The 23,191-nt window shown below is 43.1% G+C and overlaps 1 protein-coding gene across 1 annotated transcript in view; it reads right to left on the bottom strand.

Annotated features, from left to right (window-relative positions):
* The window catches only part of LOC142717599 (inositol 1,4,5-triphosphate receptor associated 2-like), a gene marked incomplete at its 3' end in the record, with an annotated part of 28,900 nt that extends 5,994 nt beyond the window's left edge, over positions 1 to 22,906 (bottom strand). Inside the window, exons 1-17 of the mRNA XM_075848734.1 lie at positions 22,805 to 22,906; positions 19,125 to 19,723; positions 15,854 to 15,961; positions 15,552 to 15,732; positions 14,374 to 14,450; positions 13,244 to 13,325; positions 10,040 to 10,198; positions 8,947 to 9,064; positions 8,801 to 8,851; positions 8,411 to 8,488; positions 8,254 to 8,310; positions 7,928 to 7,987; positions 7,300 to 7,364; positions 7,127 to 7,229; positions 5,914 to 6,054; positions 5,426 to 5,527; positions 5,137 to 5,300 (exon numbers count right to left, since the gene is read on the bottom strand). Coding sequence (XP_075704849.1) covers positions 5,137 to 5,300; positions 5,426 to 5,527; positions 5,914 to 6,054; positions 7,127 to 7,229; positions 7,300 to 7,364; positions 7,928 to 7,987; positions 8,254 to 8,310; positions 8,411 to 8,488; positions 8,801 to 8,851; positions 8,947 to 9,064; positions 10,040 to 10,198; positions 13,244 to 13,325; positions 14,374 to 14,450; positions 15,552 to 15,732; positions 15,854 to 15,961; positions 19,125 to 19,707 — 2,129 coding nt within the window. The remainder of the gene's footprint in view (positions 1 to 5,136; positions 5,301 to 5,425; positions 5,528 to 5,913; positions 6,055 to 7,126; positions 7,230 to 7,299; positions 7,365 to 7,927; positions 7,988 to 8,253; positions 8,311 to 8,410; positions 8,489 to 8,800; positions 8,852 to 8,946; positions 9,065 to 10,039; positions 10,199 to 13,243; positions 13,326 to 14,373; positions 14,451 to 15,551; positions 15,733 to 15,853; positions 15,962 to 19,124; positions 19,724 to 22,804) is intronic.
* Positions 22,907 to 23,191: the final 285 nt, after the last annotated feature.

Here is a 23,191-nt window from a genome sequence, read left to right as displayed (position 1 = left end):
TACAAGAATATATCTACTATAATACTGCCCCCTATATACAAGAATATAACTACTATAATACTGCCCCCTATATACAAGAATATAACTACTATAATACTGCTCCTATATACAAGAATATAACTACTATAATACTGCTCCTATATACAAGAATATAACTACTATAATACTGCTCCTATATACAAGAATATAACTACTATAATACTGCCTCCTATATACAAGAATATAACTACTATAATACTGCTTCTATATACAGGAATATAACTACTATAATACTGATCCTATATACAAGAATATAACTACTATAATACTGCTCCTATATACAAGAATATATCTACTATAATACTGCCCCCTATATACAAGAATATAACTACTATAATACTGCCCCCAATATACAAGAATATAACTACTATAATACTGCTCCTATATACAAGAATATAACTACTATAATACTGCCCCTATATACAAGAATATAAAAAAAAAAAAAAAAAGGGAGGAAAAAAAGGAAAAAGGAGAAAACGGAAAGGCAAAACGAAGAGGGAAAAATACAATAGAGGAAACGAAATTTACAAGAGAATGAAAGGAAGAAGTTGAAAACCACAAAGTAATAGGAAATCTATTATGGACGGGAAGACTCTGGGGTAAGTTGGGGGCATTTGCTGCGAGTCCCCTCAGTCCCTCTTCGTCTGGTATTAAGTGTAGAGCAGAACACGATTTTATCATCCTAACAATTTAAGTAAGGATTAATTTCCTGACAGAATCTGGAGAGCGAGCGGTAAACTAAATGAAAGGCCAGGGGCGGCGCTGGAGAAGAAGCGCCAGTGTCACACGAGTCTAGTGCCGCGCCGAGAGATGGATCGGTCTCTCCGTATGAAGCTGCGCCGAGCGATTAAATGATGTTTACAGACACATCATGAATACAGAACACAGACACCGTCAAGGACAAATCTCCTGCTCCACCTGCCAAATCTCCAGAACCCCAAACGTCAAGTGCAGCTCATTAACCCCTGAGTGTTGGCCAAGGATTTACAGGAAAATAACTGGTGTAGTCCGGCTTCTTATCAGCCATTTCAGGTCAAGCCGAGACTCCCATCCCCAATATACTGGAGATCAGGAGGGTCTGCTCACCCCAACCGGCAGCTTCACTAGTAGTCATATCATTGGCAGCCTACGGTATTGCTGTCCTCCAGAATGACAAGCACTGCATATAGTGAGCGGGGTGGAAAATAATCCGCTCAACTAGGGGCTTCAATTTGCAGACCATTTTTGAGCCCAGTCATCGACATGGAGTATAAAAGGAATGTAAGCCGACCTCTCAGATAGTAGATCCTTCAGAGCCGTCCAATAACCTATCCACACAACCCAACAGTATGTACGGGGAAAGACAAGAATATAACTACTATAAAACGGCCCCCTATATACAGGAATATAACTACTATAATACTGCTCTATATACAAGAATATAACTACTATAATACTGCCCCCTATATACAAGAATATAACTAGTATAATACTACCCCTATATACAGGAATATAACTACTATAATACTGCCTCCTATATACAAGAATATAACTACTATAATGCTGCACCTATATACAAGAATATAACTACTATAATACTGCTCCTATATACAAGAATATAACTACTATAATACTGCTCCTATATACAAGAATATAACTACTATAATACTGCCCCTATATACAAGAATATAACTACTATAATACTGCCCCTATATACAAGAATATAACTACTATAATACTGCCCCTATATACAAGAATATAACTAATATAATACTGCTCCTATATACAAGAATATAACTACTATAATACTGCTCCTATATACAAGAATATAACTACTATAATACTGCTCCTATATACAAGAATATAACTACTATAATACTGCCCCCTATATACAAGAATATAACTACTATAATACTGCTCCTATATACAAGAATATAACTACTATAATACTGCCCCCTATATACAAGAATATAACTACTATAATACGGCCCCTATATACAAGAATATAACTACTATAATACTGCCCTCTATATACAAGAATATAACTACTATAATACTGCTCCCTATATACAAGAATATAACTACTATAATACTGCTCCTATATACAAGAATATAACTACTATAATACTGCTCCTATATACAAGAATATAACTACTATAATACTGCCCCTATATACAAGAATATAACTACTATAATACTGCCCCCTATATACAAGAATATAACTACTATAATACTGCCCCTATATACAAGAATATAACTACTATAATACTGCCCCTATATACAAGAATATAACTACTATAATACTGCCCCCTATATACAAGAATATAACTACTATAATACTGCCCCCTATATACAAGAATATAACTACTATAATACTGCTCCTATATACAGGAATATAACTACTATAATACTGCCACTATATACAAGAATATAACTACTATAATACTGCCCCTATATACAAGAATATAACTACTATAATACTGCCCCCTATATACAAGAATATAACTACTATAATACTGCCTCCAATATACAAGAATATAACTACTATAATACTGCTCCTATATACAAGAAGATAACTACTATAATACTGCCCCTATATACAAGAATATAATTACTATAATACTGCCCCCTATGTACAAGAATATAACTACTATAATACTGCTCCTATATACAAGAATATAACTACTATAATACTGCTCCTATATACAAGAATATAACTACTATAATACTGCTCCTATATACAAGATTATAACTACTATAATACTGTCCCTATATACAAGAATATAACTACTATAATACTGCCCCCTATATACAAGAATATAACTACTATAATACTGCCCCCTATATACAAGAATATAACTACTATAATACTGCCCCTATATACAAGAATATAACTACTATAATACTGCCCCCTATATACAAGAATATAACTACTATAATACTGCCTCTATATACAAGAATATAACTACTATAATACTGCCCCTATATACAAGAATATAATTACTATAATACTGCCCCCTATGTACAAGAATATAACTACTATAATACTGCCCCCTATATACAAGAATATAACTACTATAATACTGTCCTATATACAAGAATATAACTACTATAATACTGCCCCTATATACAAGAATATAACTACTATAATACTGCCCCCTATATACAAGAATATAACTACTATAATACTGTCCTATATACAAGAATATAACTACTATAATACTGCTCCTATATACAAGAATATAACTACTATAATACTGCTCCTATATACAAGATTATAACTACTATAATACTGTCCCTATATACAAGAATATAACTACTATAATACTGCCCCCTATATACAAGAATATAACTACTATAATACTGCCCCCTATATACAAGAATATAACTACTATAATACTGCCCCTATATACAAGAATATAACTACTATAATACTGCCTCCTATATACAAGAATATAACTACTATAATACTGCCTCCTATATACAAGAATATAACTACTATAATACTGCTCCTATATACAAGAATATAACTACTATAATACTGCCCCCTATATACAAGAATATAACTACTATAATACTGCCTCCTATATACAAGAATATAACTACTATAATACTGCCTCCTATATACAAGAATATAACTACTATAATACTGCCTCCTATATACAAGAATATAACTACTATAATACTGCTCCTATATACAAGAATATAACTACTATAATACTGCCCCCTATATACAAGAATATAACTACTATAATACTGCCTCCTATATACAAGAATATAACTACTATAATACTGCCTCCTATATACAAGAATATAACTACTATAATACTGCTCCTATATACAAGAATATAACTACTATAATACTGTCCCCTATATACAAGAATATAACTACTATAATACTGCCCCTATATACAAGAATATATCTACTATAATACTGCCCCCTATATACAAGAATATAACTACTATAATACTGCCCCTATATACAAGAATATAACTACTATAATACTGTCTCCTATATACAAGAATATAACTACTATAATACTGCTCCTATATACAAGAATATAACTACTATAATACTGCCTCCTATATACAAGAATATAACTACTATAATACTGCCCCCTATATACAAGAATATTACTATAATACTGCCTCCTATATATACAAGAATATAACTACTATAATACTGCCCCTATATACAAGAATATAACTACTATAATACTGCCCCCTATATACAAGAATATAACTACTATAATACTGCTCCTATATACAAGAATATAACTACTATAATACTGCCCCCTATATACAAGAATATAACTACTATAATACTGCCCCTATATACAAGAATATAACTACTATAATACTGCTCCTATATACAAGAATATAACTACAATAATACTGCCCCTATATACAAGAATATAACTACTATAATGCTGCTTCCTATATACAAGAATATAACTACTATAATACTGCCCCCTATATACAAGAATATAACTACTATAATACTGCCCCCTATATACAAGAATATAACTACTATAATACTGCCCCCTATATACAAGAATATAACTATTATAATACTGCTCTTATATACAAGAATATAACTACTATAATACTGCCCCCTATATACAAGAATATAACTACTATAATACTGCCCCCTATATACAAGAATATAATTACTATAACACTGCTCCCTATATACAAGAATATAACTACTATAATACTGCTCCCTATATACAAGAATATAACTACTATAATACTGCCCCCTATATACAAGAATATAACTACTATAATACTGCCCCCTATATACAAGAATATAACTACTATAATACTGCTCCTATATACAAGAATATAACTACTATAATACTGCCCCCTATGCTGTGTATAGATGTGACTGGATTTGTTCGATGATTATAGGCGTTGGTCTCTGTTCACACGGTTTGGCTCGTGTCTATATAGTTGCAGCATTTTCTAGGACTCCCCCCTACTCTACCTTGTACTGACCGGACATTTGCCAGGTTTGCCTCGTCATACATTCGGGTAATTACGCTTTTGTACAGGTTGCGGTAGATTTACACTGGGTTGGGGGCTCGGAGAAGATGACCACTCCCCTCCTCCACACACCTGGCGCTCAGCTCCTGTTTCAGGTGAAGTTGCTCCGTCCTCATCCTCCGCAGATTTCCTGACAACTTGGCAAACTCCTTGTCCAGAGAATCCTTGTGTTTCTCCAGAAGATTCAGTTTTTGCTCCCAGTTTTTCCTTTTATCCCTCAAGTCTTTTTGTATTATCTGAGAAGAAGCGGAAAATGACAGAATAATCCCCAGAATATAATCCCCCGTGAAGTCCTGGGGTCCGGAGTAAAGTATTATTTCCGGTGCCGATCCCCGCACAGATCCCACCACGAGACCGTTACCTCCAGCATCTTCCCGGAGAGATCCGTCACATCAATATCCGACTCAATCAGGTGTCGCAGGGGGAGCAGCACTTGGTCGGCCATTGTACTGGTGTCTTCTTGCTGGTGGGGAAAAAAACGTAACCCTACTGAACGGCGTGAATTTACTGCAAATCCAAGAAGATGAAAGAAGGACGAGCGTTCCTGCAGTCCAAAAAAAATAAAAAAAGGCCGGTGCCAAATTTCTCTACTAGGTTTCAGCTATAGGTGAGATCATCATCTATAATCAGATTAAAGGGGGACTCCACCCTACTCGTCTGTGGGGTCAGTGGCCTCCGGTATAAGCGGCGCACAGGGAATAGTTGTAACCACGGCCCGAGGTTCCCTCTGCCCCACAAGATAGGAAGCTGCTCAGTAGAATTTCATTTTTAGGGGTCCATTGACAACACAGAGACCCCAGAGATTGTAACTCCCCATCTACAAGGAACGCGAACATCCCCCGTCCTCACCAGCGACTGCAGAATAGTTTTGAACTCCGCGGCGATTTGCTCGTGGCCGGGTCCTTGGAGCAAAGACAAAACCTCTCGGTCCAAAGTGGCGTCAAGAGAAGACGTCCGTCCAGCGGAGAACAACCAGTCAGCGGTGGACACCTGTGCACGAGAGAGGAGGCTCAGTGGGCAAAGACGCCGTGATGGAGATCCTGGAAATCCCTGAACGTCCAGCCGGGTTTTTTTTTTATATTGAAGAAGTAAAAATGTCTGCATTGATTAATCACAATAGATTTTCATATAGTTCTGAGCTTAGGTTTCTAACACAGAGATACAAATCCCCGACTTCCCTTCACACAGAACTATATGTTAGAAGTTTCCTGCCTGCAGACACCACTAGGGGGAGCTCACTGAAGACAGTTATTGAGTTCAATGGGAGCTGTATATATCTGTATGTAGTGATCTCCCCCTAGTGGTGGCTGCAGGCAGCAGAATATGATCATGTAATTCTATGGGAGCTGTATATATCGGTGTGTAGTGAGCTCCCCCTAGTGGTGGCTGCAGGAAGTAGAATATTATGCAACTACGGGAGCTGTATAGATCTGTATGTAGTGAGCACCCCCTAGGGGTGGCTGCAGGCAGTAGAATGTTATCATGTAACTCTATGGGAGCTGTATATATCTTTATGTAGTGAGCTCCCCCTAGTGGTGGCTGCAGGCAGCAGAATATGATCATGTAATTCTATGGGAGCTGTATATATCGGTGTGTAGTGAGCTCCCCCTAGTGGTGGCTGCAGGAAGTAGAATATTATGCAACTACGGGAGCTGTATAGATCTGTATGTAGTGAGCACCCCCTAGGGGTGGCTGCAGGCAGTAGAATGTTATCATGTAACTCTATGGGAGCTGTATATATCTGTATGTAGTGATCTCCCCCTAGTGGTGGCTGCAGGCAGCAGAATGTTATCATGTAACTCTATGGGAGCTGTATATATCTGTATGTAGTGAGGTCCCCCTAGTGGTGACTGCATGCAGCAGAATGTGATCATGTAACTTTATAGGAGCTGTATATATCTGAATGCAGTGAGCTCCCCCTAGTGGTGGCTGCAGGCAGCAGAATCTCAGGTTACTAGGTCTCTACAGGTGACTTGTAACTTTAAGCCTCGCCCTCATAAATAAATTTCCCTAATTGATGTGGTATATAACGGACATTCACTTCATTGCTCATGGCGGTCACCTCTAGGGAATGCTGCGCGTATTCCAGCTCCGTGTGCAGGGAGTTCAGACCTTTATTGATGATGCGGCTCAGCTTGTAGGTGATCGGAGAGTCGATCCCGTTCCTGGAATAGGCACAGAGTTACTACGATGAGAAGACGTCACAGATCTGGTCCATCAGCCGGTGCTACTTACGAGAGAAGCTCCTGCTCCATTTGCTGCAGGTTACTCTCGAGTTTGCTCTTCTCGATTCTCAAGTTCTGGGAAGAAAATGATGAGAACGGTTAATTTAAAGGGGAAGTCCCACCACAGAGTCCATGTGGGAGCGATCTTAGGCTTCCATAACGCCACCAAAACGGAATAGTTTATTCTGGTCGTTGATATGGAGTCCCATAAGCCCGGACGACATGTGAGATTCTGACATGACTGGTCGGCGCCAACATTTTTTAGTGGGAATTCCCCTTTAATTTATTAAAAAAGTGAAGTTAAAGAGAAGGAGCGGAGGCCCCATCATGACAGGCCATATTACAGATGTTCTAATGGTGAAATAGTCCGTGCATTTCTACATAATCCTCCCAAAGTGCCCCGCAGGGGCTGGGAAATAGCTGGTCACATAGGCCCCTCCCCTCTGAGCTACGAGCCAATCAGAAGAGTGGCTTGGAACACGCCCCTGCAGCCCTGACTTCTAATAGGGAGGAAGGGTCTAATATCTAAGGCATTGGGGGTGGGATCACTTTTCTGGTGATGGGGCCCTCGTAGTCGTCTTGGATAGAGGGTCACACAGGGTAAGTCGGGGTACCGGTCCACAGAATAGACGAGTTACCTCGATGACGGAGCTATACTCCATCAGGGTGGACTTCATCTCTTCAACATAAAGATCTTTCTGGAATAGAGAGGAGATGGGTCACAGAGGATTGTCTAGACTGCTGCATTGTAACAAACCCTCAGCTGTGAGTAGTATTAGGTCAGGACAGGTTTTTTTTTTTTTTCAGATCTTTGGATATAAACAATAAATGTTTCCAGCAAACAGAGATTTTGAAAATGCTGAGAAAATGTAAAAGTCTGTTAGAAAGTGGAAAAACTTCTACAAGGAATAATCTTCATATACAGAAAATATAAAGACCCCCCCGGCCCCTCGTCAGAACTGACCACCAGCAGCCCGGCGTCCTTCCTCTGCAGCGCGCTCTCAAAATCCGTCAACTGTAACTGAAGGGAAGAGATCAAGAAATTAGAAAAGATCAATAAAATACTACAACTCCCCCCATTGTATAAGGCGGAGAATGAGACTCCCAGTGGACGCGGCTACCTGGAGCTCAGCAGCTTTATCAGTGACTTGAGACAAAGTCCTCGTCATTTCTTCAGCTTCCAGGGCGTTGCGCAAATTCTGTAAACGAGGAAAAAAAAACCCATCAAGACTGGGGAGACTTCTTAAAGGGGAAAGAACAATCACCGAGGGGGGGGGGGGGACGACTAACTATTACTTAACGGACTGGTTTCCATTCTCTATGTGTAGACTTTATGTAGTCCAAGATGGAGCTTACCAAGGTCACCAGCAGGTGGCGCTGTTCTGTCAGCTCTCCGTGTAGATGTGTAGTCAGTGACTGGTAGCCCCCCCCGCCCCCCCATGTCAGGGTCCCCCCCCCCAAAAAAAACAAGTCCTGATCAGTAACCGAGCGCCTCCCCGCGCTGCGCCCACCTCTTCCTGCAGGGAACTGATCTTGTGAATTAGCGACAGATTCTCCTTTTCCTAAAAAAAAAAAATTAAAAATAAAAACATAAGCAAAAAAAATCCAAAATCACTGACGACATTTCACCGAAAAATAAGTTTAAATCCACAATTACCATCTGCTTGTTCTGGGCGACCAACTGGGACTTGGACTCCTCCAGCGCCGCCACGTTCAGCTTTAACTCCTCGATGTCGCCTTTCAGGGTCCGCACTCTGGTCATGGACTGCTGAGCGCTGCAAGACGGGAGAGGACGGGAAATTTACTGAGGAGCAACAGAGGAGCAACATCAAGCTCCAGGGCCCCGTGCGGAACTCGGAACTGCACCCCCTATGGGCCATTTACAATACTGCTGTCTTTTTATAAGCAACTCTCTGCCCCTCCAGGTGTGACCGCCACCTCTGCCCCCCCCTCATACACCTCTGCCCCCCCCATACACCTCTGAACCCCCCCCTCATACACCTCTGAGTGAGGAGAATCACAAACTTGACGCATTGAATTCTATATTATTGCACCCCCGGCTCCCGGATGAGTGTGGGGGGGGGGGGGAGAACACTGTACAGCGACCACAACGTCCTGCGACCCCTTCTGTGTGGGCAGCTAAAGGTGCTGAAAGGTGGTCACCCAGAAAGGAAGGAAAGTGGTTGCTAAGCAACTTGGACAAACAAAGCAAAAAACATTAAGGGGGGGGGGGGGTTATACAGACTCTATGAAGGCCGGTGATAGAGACGATACATCAGGGGGGGGGGGGAGGGGGGTGCGCGTGTTCCTCACATTGGGCACATTTACAGTCACTCCGCACACATTATTTCCATATGTAAATATTTGAGGTCGTTAGAACCTCGTCCATCATCATCGTTGTCCGCGGAGTCGCTCATTATCCGCCGCTCGTTTGAATAAAAGATGGGAGAATAAAAAATAAATAAAAATAAAAACAGGTCGCACATTGTGGACTGAACGCGGCCGCGACCCCGGGATACAGCAAAACTGCGGGACATTACAATTCTGTATTGACTAACGAGCCGCTCCCCAATATCTCCACATGGAGGCGCCGCAGGTGCTCAAGTTGCGCTATTCACGTCAGTTTGGGGGGGTAAAGCCGCATCACACGATCCAGGGAACGAGTCCCGGGGCGATAACTTTACTGCGGTCCTTATTCTGAGGGGACTTTAGTGCAGCGATGAGGGCAAGAACAGCGGCCGGGACGTCACCTCTTCCATTGGTTGCGCAGCTCCTCATTCTCCTCCAGCAGTCGTTGGTTGGACTCTTCTTGTGCATCGACAGTCGCCTTAAGTTTGCGGTGCTGCTCCTGAAGCTTCTGGTTGTTGTACTGGAGATCAGCGACGCAAGTGATGAGGTCCGAGGTGTCGCTGCAGGGAAAGACGGGGGTCACAAAACGTAACGTATTATCCCCCAACAGTCCATACAGCTCAGTATTCCCAGGACTAGTCACGAAAAGGTCTCCAACCCCCCATTATAGATGGACACCTTCGCACAAACAGAATGTAATTATACTCCAGAGCTGCACTCACTATTCTGCTGGTGGAGTCACTGTGTACATACATTACATTACTTATCCTGTACTGATCCTGAGTTACATCCTGTATTATACTCCAGAGCTGCACTCACTATTCTGCTGGTGGAGTCACTGTGTACATACATTACTTATCCTGTACTGATCCTGAGTTACATCCTGTATTATACTCCAGAGCTCCACTCACTATTCTGCTGGAGGAGTCACTGTGCACATACATTACATTACTTATCCTGTACTGATCCTGAGTTATATCCTGTATTATACTCCAGAGCTGCACTCACTATTCTGCTGGTGGAGTCACTGTGTACATACATTACTTATCCTGTGCTGATCCTGAGTTACATCCTGTATTATACTCCAGAGCTGCACTCACTATTCTGCTGGTGGAGTCACTGTGTACATACATTACATTACTTATCCTGTACTGATCCTGAGTTACATCCTGTATTATACTCCAGAGCTGCACTCACTATTCTGCTGGTGGAGTCACTGTGTACATACATTACTTATCCTGTGCTGATCCTGAGTTACATCCTGTATTATACTCCAGAGCTGCACTCACTATTCTGCTGGTGGAGTCACTGTGTACATACATTACATTACTTATCCTGTACTGATCCTGAGTTATATCCTGTATTATACTCCAGAGCTGCACTCACTATTCTGCTGGTGGAGTCGCTGTGTACATACATTACATTACTTATCCTGTACTGATCCTGAGTTACATCCTGTATTATACTCCAGAGCTGCACTCACTATTCTGCTGGTGGAGTCACTGTGTACATACATTACATTACTTATCCTGTACTGATCCTGGGTTATATCCTGTATTATACTCCAGAGCTGCACTCACTATTCTGCTGGTGGAGTCACTGTGTACATACATTACATTACTTATCCTGTACTGATCCTGAGTTACATCCTGTATTATACTCCGGAGCTGCACTCACTATTCTGCTGGTGGAGTCACTGTGTACATACATTACATTACTTACCCTGTACTGATCCTGAGTTACATCCTGTATTATACTCCAGAGCTGCACTCACTATTCTGATGGTGCAGTCACTGTGTACATACATTACATTACTTATTCTGTACTGTAGAGGGAAGCCCTGATGTCACGGTCCATAAACAGACAAGGTCTTCTCCTTGGGCGGAATTGTTGGACTCTGGCTGGGGATTCCGCTCCAGGAGGAGCCCCTGACGTTAATGTCGACATACGGACAGTGACGTCAAGGGCTTCCCCGAGCACAGCACTTTAAGTAGCCCTGTTCCCAGGGAGTCCCCTCTGCTCTGTACTAATTCTGAAGCAGGGAGCTGATGGTTCCCTGCTTCAGCATTGGTTTCAACTGTATCTGCGTCTCGAGGACGCAGATACAGTGCGACATACCCCCGGCTGCCCGGGACAACGCCTGAAATCCAGGACAGTCCCGCTGAATCCGGGACGGTTGGGAGGTGTGTGTAACTGCCATTCACTACTATGGGAGTTATGGAGACAGCGCAGCTCATAGGGTTATGTCGTTCTAGAGATAGGTGCCGGTCCTGGAGGTGGGGCCCGCATATGACATTTCCTGTGGATGTTTCCTGACTCCCTGCTGCATCGGAGGACCGCACAACGTCGCGTGTAAAGACGACATTTACCAGAACGCAAATCACCAGAGAAATCTCTGTGCAGACACTGAGCAAGCAGGGGATGCTGGGAGATTGCGGATATTTCCAGATCCCGTTTTAATTTCAGGGCAAACGATCTACGTTGTGTTTGTACCCGCTGCTCTGGTCAGATAACATTCACGGACATGGACATTGGCGCGGCCGCTGCGCAGGAGTCGTCGTCAGTTACCAGAGAATTTTACAGAATTCTGCTGAAAACCTCAAATAGGGAAGTAAGAGAATGTATAAAATCAATGAGAAAGATGGAGATCTGCGATATATCCACGCTGTATACCATGGTGAAGTGAGGAGGAAGTATATACACCCCAATATTCCTGCAGCCAGGGCCATACACTGTATTACATTCTGAAGGGCGCTGAGGCCTCCTGCTGGACACACTGAGAACTGTAGCCTCATGATGAATTCTACAAACACTGAGGCCACCTGCTGGACAGACAGTAGAATTCATCATAAGGCTGCAGCTCTCAAACACTGAGGCCACCTGCTGGACAGACTGAGAACTGCCACCTCATGATGAATTCTACAAACACTGAGGCCACCTGCTGGACAGACTGAGAACTGCAGCCTCATGATGAATTCTACAAACACTGAGGCCTCTCACCGGATTATAATTCAGATTTATAGAATGGTGTATGAAATTTTTTTTTAAGCCAGATCCACGGAAGAAGCAATGAGACTAAACCCAAAGAAATGAGTGTGAAAAGGCAGAAGAAACAAGAGATTATGGAGAGGATGAAAGGCTGCGCTGGCCTAATACTTCTCACATCTGAGGGTTTGTTACAATTATATCCAGTTTGGACCACTCTCTGTGGGCTGAACATAAGAGCAGAACAAATCTCTCCAGAATATTGGATTGACAGGTGTCCTCTACACATACATTGCAACAAATCCTCAGCTCTGTGAGCAGGACAAGGTCAACATAAAAGTAGTGTTCATTTGGTAAAAGGAGCCAGACCCCCCCGCATAATAGTCCACAGTTGGGGATCTGCTTTAAGAGCGGGGGTCCTCAGGGTGAGAACACACGCAACGTGTCTGTTTTGTTCCGTGTTGTCTCAGAAAATCGCGGCAAAGTCATGATAAAGCCGCAACAAAAACCGCTACACGTGGTCTGATGTAGTCGGTTCACTTAGCGTACTGTATTACGTGATACGATATTATAGAATACATCCAGCACTGATATAATAAACACTTATTACTGCCACTCACAGATCTCCTCTAGAGATATCACCGCCAAAAGCCTCCAAACTGCCGCAAGTTACATTCATGGTGGTGCCGGAAATCCTGCGCACTAAACACAAGGAAATCACATTGATAAAACATCTACATAATGTGGAAACACAGTGCAGTACCATGTACGACCAGGAGTGGTGCTGGAGGGCAGTGCAGTACAAGGTAAGAGCTGGAGTGGTGCTGGAGAGCAGTGCAGAACCAGGTATGACCAGGAGTGGTGCTGGAGAGCAGTGCATTACAAGGTAAGAGCTGGAGTGGTGCTGGAGAGCAGTGCAGTACCAGGTATGACCAGGAGTGGTGCTGGAGAGCAGTGCAGTACAAGGTAAGAGCTGGAGTGGTGATGGAGGGCAGTGCAGTACCAGGTATGACCAGGAGTGACGCTGTAGAGCAGTGCAGTACCAGGTATGACCAGGAGTGACGCTGTAGAGCAGTGCAGTACCAGGTATGACCAGGAGTGACGCTGTAGAGCAGTGCAGTACCAGGTATGACCAGGAGAGGTGCTGGAGAGCAGTGCAGTACCAGGTATGACCAGGAGTGGGGCTGGAGAGCAGTGTATATTCTACTGGGGCAGGATGAGAGAGGACAACAGGGGTGAAGGGGCAATTGCCCTGTGGCCTCCTCCATTGAAGGTCCTGAACCACATGATATAATGTTGGACTCGACAAGTTATTAACATTTAACGTGAGCGGGTTCATCCGGTTCCTGTTCGGGTCTGTTCACACACTAGACTAAAAACGTCTGAAAATACGGAGCTTCAAGGGAAAACACCTCCTGATTTTCAGACGTTTTTTAAGCCACTCGCGATTTTCGCTGTGTTTTTTACGGCCGATTTTTGGAGCAGTTTTCAATAGTCTATAAAAAACAGCTCCAAAAACGGCTCAAGAAGTGACCTGCACTTAGTCGCGGCCGTTTTTTTTTTTAACGTAGCCATTTTTCAAAACGGCCAGGTAAAAAAAAAGGCCCTTTGGAACAGAACGCCGTTTTTCCCATTGCAATCAATGAGCAGATGTTTGTAAACGTTCGGTTTCCGATTTTTCGGCGTTTACGGCCGTGTGAACATTCCCGTCCTCAACAGCGATAAAGTCACCGGGAAGATGTGAACTCACCTGCAAAAATATTCTCCCGCAGCTTAATCATGGAGTCTTCTGCCGCCAGGAGAGATTCTTTGGTTTTGTTCTCTGTCCTATAAAAAAAAACCAAAAAAAAACACCTTTTACCCAAAGTAAAACTTCTTAATTTTTCAAACCCTTCAATAAAATCGAAAGAAATAACTATAAATAAGACGCTGCCCCCTGCTGGCCACACCCTGTAATCATTTATGACCACTTATCCAACATAAAATCGAGGCGCTGTAGAGCTCCCCATTATGTGCACCGGGGCCCCTGTAAAGCTGTAGAGCTCCCCATTATGTGCACCTGGGGCCCTGTAAAGCTGTAGAGCTCCCCATTATGTGCACCTGGGGCCCCTGTAAAGCTGTAGAGCTTCCCATTATGTGCACCTGGGGCCCCTGTAAAGCTGTAGAGCTCCCCATTATGTGCACCTGGGGCCCTTTTAAAGCTGTAGAGCTCCCCATTATGTGCACCTGGGGCCCCTGTAAAGCTGTAGAGCTCCCCATTATGTGCACCTGGGGCCCCTGTAAAGCTGTAGAGCTCCCCATTATGTGCACCTGGGGCCCTGTAAAGCTGTAGAGCTCCCCATTATGTGCACCTGGGGCCCCTGTAAAGCTGTAGAGCTCCCCATTATGTGCACCTGGGCCCCTGTAAAGCTGTAGAGCTTCCCATTATGTGCACCTGGGGCCCCTGTAAAGCTGTAGAGCTCCCCATTATGTGCACCTGGGGCCCTGTAAAGCTGTAGAGCTCCCCATTATGTGCACCTGGGGCCCCTGTAAAGCTGTAGAGCTCCCCATTATGTGCACCTGGGGCCCTGTAAAGCTGTAGAGCTCCCCATTATGTGCACCTGGGGCCCCTGTAAAGCTGTAGAGCTCCCCATTATGTGCACCTGGGCCCCTGTAAAGCTGTAGAGCTTCCCATTATGTGCACCTGGGCCCCTGTAAAGCTGTAGAGCTTCCCATTATGTGCACCTGGGGCCCCTGTAAAGCTGTAGAGCTCCCCATTATGTGCACCTGGGGCCCCTGTAAAGCTGTAGAGCTCCCCATTATGTGCACCTCGGCCCCTGTAAAGCTGTAGAGCTCCCCATTATGTGCACCTGGGGCCCCTGTAAAGCTGAGTGACCCCCCCCAGCAGGATAGAAAGTGAATAATGGAAACCCCCTTTAAGACCCTCACCCATTGTTCCTGCAGTCGTCCACCCACTCCCTCATGATGGCGTGATAGGTGTCCAGGTCCATCGATATGTCCCTCTGCTCCGGGTCCAGCATATTACACAGCTCGCTGAGGCCGCTGTCCTCAGAGCCGCGACTCGTCGTGTAACGCAGATAATCCACAATCTTGGACACGGCCACTTTACCTAATACCAAGAACGGTCAAAACTGGCGAATCAGACTCACGACAGGACGCTACAACCGCCCATAATCTCAATACCCCCATAACAATACCCATCATGTGACCAGTCACCCCCCCCCCCTCACCTCTGTGCTCCGTGTCACACGCATGGAAGATGCTGTCCAACAAGTCCTCCTCACAGATCAGACTGATGTCACACGGCTCCGGCTTGTTCTCTATCACACGCCTGAGACCTACAAGAGGACGACAGGGATTATATGCTACATCAATCACAGAGGTGGTCAGAGCCCCGCCCTCTTACTGAGAGGTTGTCACAGCCCCGCCCCCTGTTACTGACATCACTGATATATAATATAATTACACTGTGATCAGACATGAGATCCACACATCTTATATACAGTAACAGCTATTCATCTATTACTACTGACAACCAGCCTGTATATCATGTGTGAGAGGTTGTCACAGCCCCGCCCCCTGTTACTGACATCACTGATATATTATATAACGTCATTGTGATCAGACATGAGATCCACACATCTTATATACAGTGACAGCTATTCATCTATTACCACTGACAACCAGCCTGTATATCATGTGTGAGAGGTTGTCACAGCCCCGCCCCCTGTTACTGACATCACTGATATATAATATAATTACATTGTGATCAGACATGAGATCCACACATCTTATATACAGTCACAGCTATTCATCTATTACTACTGACAACCAGCCTGTATATCATGTGTGAGAGGTTGTCACAGCTCCGCCCCCTGTTACTGACATCACTGATATATAATATAATTGCATGTGATCAGACATGAGATCCACACATCTTATATACAGTAACAGCTATTCATCTATTACTACTGACAACCAGCCTGTATATCATGTGTGAGAGGTTGTCACAGCCCCGCCCCCTGTTACTGACATCACTGATATATAATATAATTACATTGTGATCAGACATGAGATCCACACATCTTATATACAGTCACAGCTATTCATCTATTACTACTGACAACCAGCCTGTATATCATGTGTGAGAGGTTGTCACAGCCCCGCCCCGTTACTGACATCACTGATATATAATATAATTACATGTGATCAGACATGAGATCCACACATCTTATATACAGTAACAGCTATTCATCTATTACTACTGACAACCAGCCTGTATATCATGTGTGAGAGGTTGTCACAGCCCCGCCCCCTGTTACTGACATCACTGATATATAATATAATTACACTGTGATCAGACATGAGATCCACACATCTTATATACAGTAACAGCTATTCATCTATTACTACTGACAACCAGCCTGTATATCATGTGTGAGAGGTTGTCACAGCCCCGCCCCCTGTTACTGACATCACTGATATATAATATAATTACACTGTGATCAGACATGAGATCCACACATCTTATATACAGTAACAGCTATTCATCTATTACTACTGACAACCAGCCTGTATATCATGTGTGAGAGGTTGTCACAGCCCCGCCCCCTGTTACTGACATCACTGATATATAATATAATTACATTGTGATCAGACATGAGATCCACACATCTTATATACAGCAACAGCTATTCATCTATTACTACTGACAACCAGCCTGTATATCATGTGTGAGAGGTTGTCACAGCTCCGCCCCCTGTTACTGACATCACTGATATAGAATATAATTACACTGTGGTCAGACATGAGATCCACACATCTTATATACAGTCACAGCTATTCATCTATTACTACTGACAACCAGCCTGTATATCATGTGTGAGAGGTTGTCACAGCCCCGCCCCCTGTTACTGACATCACTGATATATAATATAATTACACTGTGATCAGACATGAGATCCACACATCTTATATACAGTAACAGCTATTCATCTATTACTACTGACAACCAGCCTGTATATCATGTGTGAGAGGTTGTCACAGCCCCGCCCCCTGTTACTGACATCACTGATATATAATATAATTACATTGTGATCAGACATGAGATCCACACATCTTATATACAGTAACAGCTATTCATCTATTACTACTGACAACCTGCCTGTATACCATGTGTGAGAGGTTGTCACAGCCCCGCCCCCTGTTACTGACATCACTGATATATAATATAATTACATTGTGATCAGACATGAGATCCACACATCTTATATACAGCAACAGCTATTCATCTATTACTACTGACAACCAGCCTGTATATCATGTGTGAGAGGTTGTCACAGCTCCGCCCCCTGTTACTGACATCACTGATATATAATATAATTACATGTGATCAGACATGAGATCCACACATCTTATATACAGTAACAGCTATTCATCTATTACTACTGACAACCAGCCTGTATATCATGTGTGAGAGGTTGTCACAGCTCCGCCCCCTGTTACTGACATCACTGATATATAATATAATTACATGTGATCAGACATGAGATCCACACATCTTATATACAGTAACAGCTATTCATCTATTACTACTGACAACCAGCCTGTATATCATGTGTGAGAGGTTGTCACAGCTCCGCCCCCTGTTACTGACATCACTGATATATAATATAATTACATGTGATCAGACATGAGATCCACACATCTTATATACAGTAACAGCTATTCATCTATTACTACTGACAACCAGCCTGTATATCATGTCTGAGAGGTTGTCACAGCCCCGCCCCCTGTTACTGAGAGGTTGTCACAGCCCCGCGCGTGCAAAAGGTTTGTGTGCCATCAGCATATGGTGTGCGGCTGGTTTTAGATTTACAAACAGAAAAGCAGGAGGTGCTTTTCGGTTTTTCATTTATTTATTTTACTGCTGTTGCGTGAATCACGGGCAAATGTCGCACATGTCGTCAGTTTTACGCTGCGTGAAAGTCACGGACAGTCTGAACGGCCACATTCACTAACATAGGTCCGTGCGACGTTCGTGTGAAGGCCTTAGTGACATTGTTTCCTGTGTTATTAGTAAGTGTATGTTGGGAATTTAGTATTGCAGACCTACAGGAGGCCACATCAGCACCGCTCTCCTCTCTGGACATGTATTGTTATTTATTTTAGAACTCTGCATTGTGCCGTTCCTCTGTTATTCCTCTTGGAAACGTATTAATAAATTGACAACTGGGTGTTACCATTTTCCTTGTCAATGGGGTGTGTCCCTACATAGTCGGAGATTGTGATTGGGCAGGGTCATCCTTCGTAGGGACACACCCCTAACTGGTAACACCCAGTCGTCATATACATTTCTAGGAGGAATAATAGAGGAACGGCAGTGCAGAGTTCTTAGAAAACCGGTTATCTTGTTATTTCATGGTGAATACGATCACGTCAGGATCGGGGACATGTCGCCTTGAATAACCTCCCGCTCCCCTCACACGGACGCCCCGTTACCTGCGCTCTCACTCATCGACAGTCTCTTCACGACAGGAGATTTCAGTGTAAAATGGTCGGATTTGCGGTCATAGTAAAAGCCGGGGACGGAGGGGAGGATTCGGTCTTCCAGGATGACGCTTTTATACTCGGCGCCGGGGAGGACGGGCTGAAACTTGAAGTGGGCATCGCGCGGTCCGATGACGGGGGTGGAGCAGCTGTGGGACCCGCAGGCCGACCACAGCTTCTTGTTCTGCTCTTTGGACGCTAAACTGGTGGAGTAGAGCGCGGTGCTGAGCGGAGAGTCACTGTCCGCCACGCGCTGCTGACCCGGAGACGGCACCGCGGGTGAGAAGACGGGGCCGGTCCCGGGACTGGAGAAGATGACCAGGTCCTTGCTGGTGTTCTTCATGGACCGGTTCTTCAGAACCTCCTCCAGGTTTTTCTTGGTGCTGGACTGGGGACTGTCGAAATTTCGGGACTGAAACTTTGGGATCTGTAAGTGCGGGTTGGATTCCTGATCTCGCATTTTGATGGTTTTGATTTTGCGCCGGATGCTGTCCACCGGGTTGTGGCGCTTGGTGGCGGAGCCGGATTCAGACATCTCCACTCGTGATTCCCTAGAGGAAGAAGAAGAAGAAGTTACAGTGAAGGAAAAGACGGACAGACCCTCAAAGTGCTGAACTCGGGAGCCCGACTCAACGTGTCCCATAAGCCCCTCCCCAGAGCCCTCTCAGCCAATCAGAGTGAACAACCAAGACGCACAGTGTGAACCCAACCGTAGTCACCGCGGCGCAGGACGCTCCGTAATCAGACGGCGACGACTCGCTCAGTCACGGGTATTAGACGCTCTGCACAAAGGACGGAAACGCTGCAGGACTTCAGTGCGACAATCCCGCAACGTACGACAGTAAAGCGGACGAGATATGAAGAAAAAACCCGCAGAAAACACGTGCGAGAACGGACCCGCGGTGCGGACGCTCAATCTACAGGTCAATTTCTCTCACGGAAACGCTGCGCAATTTCACAGCATTTCTGTCCCGTGTGCAGGGACCTAACGAGGGATCGGTGCAACGTGACAATTATACAATGATAAGACACGAGGTCATTATAAGGCGGAACGAGGTGCGGATTTTGCTGCGTTTTTCTCAATGTTGGGGGGGGGGGGGGGGGGGGTGACGTCTCCTGAGAAACGAAACAACTCAGTCACTTTCCACAGCAGGAATTCACATATACAAAGTGACGCAGCGCGGGGGAATCTCTGCTCGCAATATTCACGCAGCGCGGATACGGTTTGTTCAGTGTCGCCCGGTTTGCTGCTACGGTTTTCTGCTGCGGATTTTCCATCCACAATTCTGTTACCGGTGGACGAACCCCAGGAGTTTACACAGATAGAATGGGACACGAGCGCATCGCAGCCGTCATATACACCGTTAGGGGGACACTGTGTATAATATATGGTTATAATGCACTAGTTAGGGGGACACTGTGTATAATATATGGTTATAATGCACTAGTTAGGGGGACACTGTGTATAATATATGGTTATAATGCACTAGTTAGGGGGACACTGTGTATAATATATGGTTATAATGCACTAGTTAGGGGGACACTAGTGCATTATAACCACATATTATACACCAGTAACAGAGCACTGAGCCATTATAATGATATTATACACCAGTAACAGAGCACCGAGCCATTATAATGATATTATACACCAGTAACAGAGCACTGAGCCATTATAATGAGATTATACACCAGTAACAGAGCACTGAGCCATTATAATGAGATTATACACCAGTAACAGAGCACCGAGCCATTATAATGAGATTATACACCAGTAACAGAGCACTGAGCCATTATAATGATATTATACACCAGTAACAGAGCACCGAGCCATTATAATGATATTATACACCAGTAACAGAGCACTGAGCTATTATAATGATATTATACACCAGTAACAGAGCACTGAGCCATTATAATGATATTATACACCAGTAACAGAGCACTGAGCTATTATAATGATATTATACACCAGTAACAGAGCACCGAGCCATTATAATGATATTATACACCAGTAACAGAGCACTGAGCCATTATAATGATATTATACACCAGTAACAGAGCACCGAGCCATTATAATGATATTTTACACCAGTAACAGAGCACCGAGCCATTATAATGATATTATACACCAGTAACAGAGCACCGAGCCATTATAATGATATTATACACCAGTAACAGAGCACTGAGCTATTATAATGATATTATACACCAGTAACAGAGCACTGAGCCATTATAATGATATTATACACCAGTAACAGAGCACTGAGCCATTATAATGATATTATACACCAGTAACAGAGCACTGAGCTATTATAATGATATTATACACCAGTAACAGAGCACCGAGCTATTATAATGATATTATACACCAGTAACAGAGCACTGAGCCATTATAATGATATTATACACCAGTAACAGAGCACTGAGCCATTATAATGATATTATACACCAGTAACAGAGCACCGAGCTATTATAATGATATTATACACCAGTAACAGAGCACCGAGCCATTATAATGAGATTATACACCAGTAACAGAGCACTGAGCCATTATAATGAGATTATACACCAGTAACAGAGCACCGAGCCATTATAATGATATTATACACCAGTAACAGAGCACTGAGCCATTATAATGATATTATACACCAGTAACAGAGCACTGAGCTATTATAATGATATTATACACCAGTAACAGAGCACTGAGCTATTATAATGAGATTATACACCAGTAACAGAGCACTGAGCCATTATAATGATATTATACACCAGTAACAGAGCACCGAGCTATTATAATGATATTATACACCAGTAACAGAGCACTGAGCCATTATAATGAGATTATACACCAGTAACAGAGCACTGAGCCATTATAATATTATACACCAGTAACAGAGCACTGAGCCATTATAATATTATACACCAGTAACAGAGCACTGAGCCATTATAATGATATTATACACCAGTAACAGAGCACCGAGCTATTATAATGATATTATACACCAGTAACAGAGCACTGAGCTATTATAATGATATTATACACCAGTAACAGAGCACTGAGCCATTATAATGAGATTATACACCAGTAACAGAGCACTGAGCCATTATAATGATATTATACACCAGTAACAGAGCACTGAGCTATTATAATGATATTATACACCAGTAACAGAGCACCGAGCTATTATAATGATATTATACACCAGTAACAGAGCACTGAGCCATTATAATGATATTATACACCAGTAACAGAGCACTGAGCCATTATAATGATATTATACACCAGTAACAGAGCACTGAGCCATTATAATGATATTATACACCAGTAACAGAGCACTGAGCCATTATAATGATATTATACACCAGTAACAGAGCACCGAGCCATTATAATGATATTATACACCAGTAACAGAGCACCGAGCCATTATAATGATATTATACACCAGTAACAGAGCACTGAGCCATTATAATGATATTATACACCAGTAACAGAGCACTAAGCCATTATAATGATATTATACACCAGTAACAGAGCACTGAGCTATTATAATGATATTATACACCAGTAACAGAGCACTAAGCCATTATAATGATATTATACACATATAACGCTCCAGACAAGGACTGACCTGTAATCTCTGATGTCTTTTGCTGGAAGTTTTACAGATTGGAGGTTCAGTATCTTCCCCTCTGCAGGGATTCAGACTCTCATCATCTAAACAGCAGGTGTTTGCTGCACTCAGCCACATATGTGCCCCTGATGCCCCCTCCCCCTGGAGAACTGCTCAGATGCTGCCCCCATGTGGACACAACCCAGTACTGCAGCATCACATGACCTCACCCGTTCATTTTTCTTCTCATTTTTATTTAAATTTTAATTACTTATTTGCTTTAAAAATGAAAGTGAAATTGTTGGGAATTTATTTCCTGTTTTTTTTCAGGTTCCGGCTTTTGCGATCCAATCGACCTCTGAGAAAAGACCGGTGGAATCTGATTGGCTGCCGTCAATAACTCCT

This window comes from Rhinoderma darwinii, unplaced genomic scaffold (genome assembly GCF_050947455.1).
Source record: "Rhinoderma darwinii isolate aRhiDar2 unplaced genomic scaffold, aRhiDar2.hap1 Scaffold_4563, whole genome shotgun sequence".
Classification (NCBI taxonomy): domain Eukaryota; kingdom Metazoa; phylum Chordata; class Amphibia; order Anura; family Rhinodermatidae; genus Rhinoderma; species Rhinoderma darwinii.
The sequence above is the reverse complement of the archived record's forward strand: the minus strand, read 5'-3'. Positions and strand labels throughout refer to the sequence as shown.